The following is a 7473-nucleotide window of genomic DNA, read 5'->3' on the forward strand; positions in this document are numbered from 1 at the left end:
CTCTTCCCTATCCCAAGGAGTGGGATGGTGCCACCTGGCACAATCCACAGTGCCGGGGGAGCTCATGGACAAGAAGCTTAAGCTGAGCATAGATGTCCAGGTATATGGTGCAGTGGGATAGGGGAGGAAAACAACAAATGAAGAGGTGGCCCACACAAGTTCTGGTAGGGTTTGTATGATACTAGGGCCCAACCACCCCAGCCAGGATCAGGATGGCACTGTGCACACTCAAAGGTGCAGGTCCTGCTTCCCCACTGGGGCTTCCAGCTTAATTTTTAAACAGGATGCAACTACCAGTAAATGCTTCGCTGAAATGTTCAAGCTGATGTGTCAAGGAAGTGTGGGTCACTTACCATAGGCCACGGGGGTCAGCTTCAGCACGGTGTGGAGGGGACATTTCAGGTAGGGCATTTCAGCTGCAGAAACAACAGGTGGGTTATCAATGGGATGGGCAACATAATCCATTTTCCAAGGGGCTGAGCTATGCCCCAGCTGCAGGGGCTGGCGGGGCAGCTCTTCCCTTCATGCAAACTGGAACGCTGCCTCAGCCATGTCTGCACAGACAAAGCCTGCGCCTGCCTGGCGCTGCGCTCTGCAGCCAGCCCAACATCCCATGTTGGCAGGATCTGACTGGGAGGCCAAGCATCTCTCCTCAACAATGGGACCATTAGTCTCTCAGAGCAAACTTGGAGGAATAACACTGCAGCAGCCCACAGGCTGGAGTAGAGGCCAGCAGCTGGTGGGCTGAGCTGCTCATCCCAGGACATAGCCGGGATTCAGGTGATAAAACTGTTTAAAACACTGAGTGTCTGCAGGGTTTGGGCCACAAGACATGCTATTTTCTTCCAGTTGGTTTATAAGAGCTGCTGCAAAGGACCCCAGCCCCCTTTCCCAGAAGCAACATACCTGCGCTCTTGTCTAGGAAGTAAGCCAGGAGACACCGCATCACCGCCTGGTGACAGATCACTAGGACGTTCTCCTGCCTCTCCAGCTCCATGATGACTGGTTCCAGGCGCTGCACTAGATCTTGGTAGGACTGCAGAACAGAGAGAGATACTGGAGATAAGCACAGAGGGCAGAGCCAGGGTCTCTCAGGACTCAAAAACAATCTTCATTTTGGTTTGCCAGCAGGGATCCTAATTTAGACCAAGCTACGCTTCTCTCCCGCAGACCTCTTAAAGTCTGGGCTGCTTCTTGTGACTAGGCAACTAACAACATTCTGCACTGGCACTGCAAACACGAAGGGTTTGTTAAGCATAATGAATCACTACATGTCTGAAGTTTGCTTTCTCATGAGACATTTTAAGCTCTGGAGGCCTGAATCATCTGACAGATTTCCAAGGACTCTTCCGCTCAGGCAAAACCAAGAGTGGCGTCTAGTGAGAATTTTAGAAACCCAGGTTTAGCATCAGTCATCCATGAGAAATAACTATGCGTGTGAAGTAAGCTTGAGTACCAACAAAGATTTTGTGTTCCCCAGGAGTTTATTTGGCTCATGCTTATTGGTCCCTTCTCCATAAATAAGCCAAATGAACTCAACGCTTGCATCGATTGATATATTGCTCCCCAAAAATGTCTGACCAGCTCATTCTCCCAGCCACTTGGCCAGAGAGGGAAGTAAAGCAAACTCCTTCCCTATGAAAGATGTTCAGGTTCGCTATACAGCTGGATTCTAATGACTTTTCTTCCGTCTCCATCAAGTCTGGGAGGGTTTCCTACAGACCTACCTCTCCAGAAGGGTAGCGGTAGTAATATTTGTCCTGATCCCGCAAGGCAAATTCTTCTGGATACTGTTCCTTGATTTCTTCATAAGTCATCTCTTCGCATACACCCTGAACAAACAAGATGCCACTGGAGTTATTTACTGAACTCTATACAAGAGAGCTGCAGGTTCCTGTTACAGCAGGTGCCAAGGAGCTTTAAAACAAATACTGTTCCAGCCTGAAGAGCAAACTAGCACTTTGGCGATCTAAGTAATTGGCTCTGCAGTGGCACTGGGTTGCAGCAGTTTTAACCTGGTAGGTCTGAGGCCAAAGTTACTGAGCAGTTTGGCAGCTTCTGTGTAATCCAGAGCCAAGATCAGGGGCAGAGAAGGAGAACCCAGGAAGCATGTGGCTCCAGCATTTTTGCTCCATTTAACCTGAGAACGGCGTTCACCCTTGAAAACCAGACTGGGAGACAATATTCCATCTTTCTGCTTCCTTGCCATTCCAGGCATGTGAAATTTCACTGCTTGTGAAAGCTCAACATCAGCACCATCCAGAGCTGGGCATTGAGTCAGCTTCCCCATCCCAGTGCTACCTGGGTACTTCAGTCCTCATCCTCCTCTGCTCTTGCAGCTAAGGCTCTCATGGACATAAACAGCCTCTCCAAAGCAAGCAATGATGCGTTAGACTGGGGAAGTGACTCCTAAAGCCTTGCCTCCATCACCACATTTGGGAAGAGGCAAAATGCTGATGCTTTAACCCATGGACAGTGGGAATTAGTTGCAAGTAAGGCAATTAAGATGCTCACCGCATCGATTTCATTGAGTGCCTTCCACTGCTCGTAGGGCAACTTGAGGGCTTCTGCTGTTTGGATTGTCCTTTTCATCTGGCTGGTCCAGATTTTGAGGTCCTTCAGGTTCTGCTCCTCAACAAATTTTTTCAGTGAAATGGAAAACTGTAGGAGGTAGAACAAGAGAGGGGTTAGTGATCTGCATCCTGTCTTCCCCATCTGCTGCCAGATTCACAAGTGCTTGTGTATATACCGGAAGGTCTGCTGCTTTCAGAAAAAGACACATATGCCACACCAAGACCCACCCAGAGAGCACAGGCAGTACGTCTCATGCACAGCATAGTACACAGCCCATGCGCCTAGTCAAGTTACACCCACTTCCCCAAACATGAGATGGATTTTTCCCCTTACCTTCTTGCCCCTGTTGGAGAGACCCGAGTCACCCCCTATCTGCCCCTTGAGGTTGAATTCGCTCTCGCCGTGTCGGCAGAGGTAAATGGTGCGGGGCTGGACATGGATGTTCATTAAGTAGTAGACGATTCTGCTCTGGATGTGATCCTGGACCCTGTTCACGAGGAACCTCCGGCCCACGTCGATCACTTTGATCAGAGAGAGATCCCTATGGAAATCATGGCAAGGATCAGTGGTGACATGAACTGGGGACAATTCCACAAACAAAATCTCAAAGCCTGGTTTATGAAACATCTTGGTCAGGATATAATCCCAGTGTTAAAAGGGATTTGTTGTTGAGAGAGATGTCATGACTTCCCCCTTTACCTAGGTAGTGTCAGTGGAGTGGTGATTTTAATCTCCACATGCCTTGTAGTGGATTGTGCTCTCTACCTAAATCATGGATCAATTTAATCTCTTTTCTAGTGCTACGAGATCGGGAATGAGGCAGCATTCCTTCACAAGTTTCCCAAAGCTGGAGACAGCTGAGGCCCAGAGCACATGGCTAGTGACCACAGTACTTCTGAAGGGTCAGAGGGCAGGCTGCCCAGTCCCCAGACTGGATGTCACAGGACCCAGGACTGACTTGTGATCAAGTACAGAAGGTAAATACTGCAATCCTGCAGGCAAGGACGGACCGTATCTGGAGTCACTTAGGGTGGCAAGGCTCTGGTGAGAGGATGTACTAGCTGGGGAGTTGGCGACCCAGTTTTAGGACCCTGTCCCTATCCCATCCATAGACACCTTCAATACAATAGTGTCATAAGGTTCAGAGAAGCACCCAAAAGCTCAGCTGTGGTGCTGAAGCTCTGCAGTCTGCAAACATAGGCAGAAAAATCTCAAGAAACCAGCACGATGCTTCGCAAAAGGCAGTGAAAAGTCAGACCTTCTCAGTCCTCAGAACTGAGGCTGAATTTACAGTGAGGAATGGAGACTTACACAAATTTTATTCTAGCACATTCATCTCTTCCAACTGAGCTCTTTATTACTCTTTTCTCTGAGGACAAAAGGCCTTTAAAAGCAGCCTATTTAGAAGTCAGCAAAGCTTCTTACCGGTCATAGTCATCTGGGTCAAGTGGCTGGTAGCTGGACTGGTAACAATTGATTCTCTTCATAAAGTCCTCCATGGCATCAGTTGAGTTACAGTCCCTGTAATCTGGGCTGGACAATTTAACTTCCTGCAGCAACAGAGAAAGCAAATCAATAAGTCTTTAGAAAGCTTTCAGTGCAGACAGTCTCCAAACCAGGCTACAGATTTAGAATAATCAGATTGTTTCAATATTGGGTATCAAAGTTATTCCTAGAGTCACTGGCTGGGTCATTCACAGTTGGCATTTGGCAGTTATAAAAGATAATGCCAGGGAGGGAAGAGGGGGAGGAGAAGATCAATGTAAATGGCTCGCAGCAATCATGTCAAAGTCCTGCTCCCTAAAGACATTTCCACACACTAATAACTTTACAAGTGACATCAAAGGCAATGGGATAACTCATGTGAGTTAAGTGCGTATGCAGGATTGGGGCCTTTTGTTATGGCTCTGCTTTGTCTCCTTGTGTAGCATCTAGAAACCATCTGTTCAACATCCTGCACAAAGGAAAGTTGTATGTATCCAGATTTAGTTTTGGCTCCATTAAGGTATTATCCAACTTGGAGATTATCTAACTAGGGGTTTTCTTATAGCTATTTTTTTCAAGGTCTGGCTCTGGGATCCAAACACTACCTTCCCCCATGAAATCACTGGGAGCTGCATTTGTAGAAAGGTAGCATACCATCCAAGTACAGCCTCACATGCAACTCAAAGCCATGCGTTTCATAACATTATAGGAAAGTAGGATAGGAAGGAACCTCATCAGGTCATTTAGTCCAGTCCCAGGCTCAAGGCAAGATGGCTTGAATGCCTTCATCGGGGACAAAGTACCTATCCAACCTGCTCTTGAAAACTTCCAAGGTGGAGAGTCCACGGTTTCTCTAGGTAGCCTAAGTACCTCCTAATTTCCAACCCCTGCACATTGCTCCTAAGTCCTGTCCCCTGTAGCCCCAGAGAAAAGCCCATCTCCATCTTCTCTGCGATCACCTTTCAAGTATTTGAAGACTGTTACCAAATCTTCACCTCCGTCTTCTCTTCTCCAGACCAAATAACCCTAGTTCTTTCGGCCTTTCCTCACAAGTCATGCCTCCCAGACCCTTAATCATTAACTAGTTTAAACGGCACTAGTAAGGAAGTTCTATACAAAGGGGTAAAAGGCGCAAGACACTAACACAGGACGCAGCTATATCGGAAACCCCAGCACTGCTAGAAAACCTGCCCAAGGAACCAACATTTGTTGAACTTAAGGCACCCTGCCAAGCCAATGCCAATCCAGACACTAAATGATTGGGAAAGTTTTGATAAGGCTGGAACAGCATCAGATGGAGGAAAGTGCATTACAGTGAAATGTACAGGTAAATCAAGAAGTACCTATTAGCTCTGACGACTAACAGCCAACAGGTCTCCTCATATGACCGAGGAGCTATAAGACAAAGTACACCTTTTTGTCAAGAAAGTTGCATAGTGATGAGGAAATAAGCCTTGTGGGGCTGCTTTTAAAACAGATGCACATGAGTGATGTTTTCAAAGGCACCTTGGTTGCCTGGGGACTTAAGTGTCAGGGTATGCCAGTGAGATTTTTAGGCTCTTATTGTCAAATATGCATGCATGACATATATGCACTTGTTACCCGTTATTACATTTACTGCATTAAAAGTATAAGGATATGCAGAGCTCTGAAGAGACTGAGCACATCTGCTCTATGCTGATATCTCTATGTTGCTGCTTCAGTCAGAACTACGTGAAAATATCTGCCCCAGACAGATTGTAAATCGTCAGCTGGTATAACCTGGCATGGCACTGCTGAATGAATAAGCTGAGTGCTGTCTGGGGCAGGGGTGAACCTGTGCGAATTCTGGTTTTAACAAGAAAGCAGCAGCTTTCTATTCTTACCATGACATTCGTGGCAACCACTGTGGGGTCGTTGCAAACGGATTCGATGAAGAACACCTAGAAGGCAAAACAAAAGCCAGTTGAGGACAGATGAAACATGTGAAGTGTATCACACCCAGCCCTGTTCCCAACAGCCCATGCAAGTCTGCATGAAGAAGGTTTCAGAACTATGTGTGTTTCCCTCCTCGCTACCTCATCTCTACCCCTCTTGGCTAGGGGTCTTGGCAGTGTGGGAATTTTATAACTACCCTAAGACTCAGAAGAGCTGGGAATAATTCCTTTTTCCACCACAGAGTTCCCCAATCTTGGACAAGTCACTTCACCTTGGTTCCCTACCTGTAAAATGGGGCTAATGCCACCTGTCTACCTCCCGTGGGTGTTCTTAGAATAAAGAAGTGAGTACGGTAGTATGGCAGTACTCAGCTAATATGATAATGGGACCATGCATTCATGCAAAAAACGAGTCTGACACATACTGACCTTGAATCTATTCTCTTTGGCAAAGTTTAAAATCATTCCTCTTCTCTCCTGTGTTGTATTGGTTGCATCAAAAACCTTTAAAAAAAGCGTCCAGAGAGAAGTTACCTTCTGAAGATGTTAACATACCTCTTAGGGAGCGCAGCCCTACCCTGACACAATATCAGCAGGCGTTAAGACTCAAAAAAACTCAAGTAACTTTGGCTCGAAGGGAAAACTCATTCTTTGGCCAACGCAGTGTTTCCACCCAACTCCTTTGTGTTTTAAAAATCAGGAATATGCAAGTAAATGTCTAGAAGGGAGAAGAAGGGTGGAGAGACGCTATGGGTTTGGACTAATTCAGTCAGGAATAAAGCATTCAAAATGGTGGAGTGGGGACACTGCTGGTTATGAATCTGGACACCTGCATTTTATCCCAAGCTTTCCATGTGGACTTAGGGAAGTCACTTTTTCTGTGCCTCAAGTTTCTCCCCGTTTAAAGAAGATGTGGTATTCATGGGGATAACTGAGAGGCACCAGGGACTATGATGACCATAAGAAGCTGCAATCTGGAGTCTTGCTATAATCATGGAGACACCTCTGTCTTGAGGGACCGGCCCACAGCAAACAGGTTGCCGCAGGAGAGTTTCAGCAAGAGCTGGTCTCTGTCTGCACTTTCTGGGGAAGATTTTGAAGCAGGGGAGATGGCACTCTTCAGTCCACTGCAATACCTCTCTGAACTTACCGCGATCTGGCCACCCTCCTCTGACAGGTACGATTTGACATCTCTCAAGGCAGCTAAGGCACATTGTCTGCAAGAAGAAAGTTTCTCAATTAATCGGAGATGCTTATGAAAGCCGCTGCACAGGCTCTAGGGACTCAATGTTCTAGGGCCTCCGAATTACCCCTCAACTTCCACCTATGATTCCCGGTACATGCAAAATCAACATCCGTTGATCTACAAATCGACAGCTGTGAATGCAAACCCGCGTTGTGTCCCTTCCTGCTCAGTCTTGAGCAAGACACTTCACACTGATGAGCTCTGGTTTCCCCATTGGCAAAATGAGGAATCCCTTCTTACCCATGATATGAG

The 7473-nt window shown here is 46.9% G+C and overlaps 1 protein-coding gene across 5 annotated transcripts in view; it reads right to left on the reverse strand.

The window, feature by feature from the left end:
- PFKFB3 (6-phosphofructo-2-kinase/fructose-2,6-biphosphatase 3) overlaps window positions 1–7473 on the reverse strand; it is a 141284-nt gene that overhangs the window by 12678 nt on the left and 121133 nt on the right. For all 5 annotated transcript variants that reach the window (XM_019509610.1, XM_019509611.1, XM_019509609.1 and 2 more), the window contains exons 4-12: window positions 7126–7192; window positions 6405–6479; window positions 5925–5981; window positions 4000–4124; window positions 2908–3115; window positions 2515–2661; window positions 1728–1832; window positions 907–1036; window positions 354–416 (exon numbers count right to left, since the gene is read on the reverse strand). In XM_019509610.1, coding sequence (XP_019365155.1) covers window positions 354–416; window positions 907–1036; window positions 1728–1832; window positions 2515–2661; window positions 2908–3115; window positions 4000–4124; window positions 5925–5981; window positions 6405–6479; window positions 7126–7192 — 977 coding nt within the window. The remainder of the gene's footprint in view (window positions 1–353; window positions 417–906; window positions 1037–1727; window positions 1833–2514; window positions 2662–2907; window positions 3116–3999; window positions 4125–5924; window positions 5982–6404; window positions 6480–7125; window positions 7193–7473) is intronic.

This window comes from Gavialis gangeticus, unplaced genomic scaffold (genome assembly GCF_001723915.1).
Source record: "Gavialis gangeticus isolate Ggan-Ray unplaced genomic scaffold, GavGan_comp1, whole genome shotgun sequence".
Taxonomy (NCBI): domain Eukaryota; kingdom Metazoa; phylum Chordata; order Crocodylia; family Gavialidae; genus Gavialis; species Gavialis gangeticus.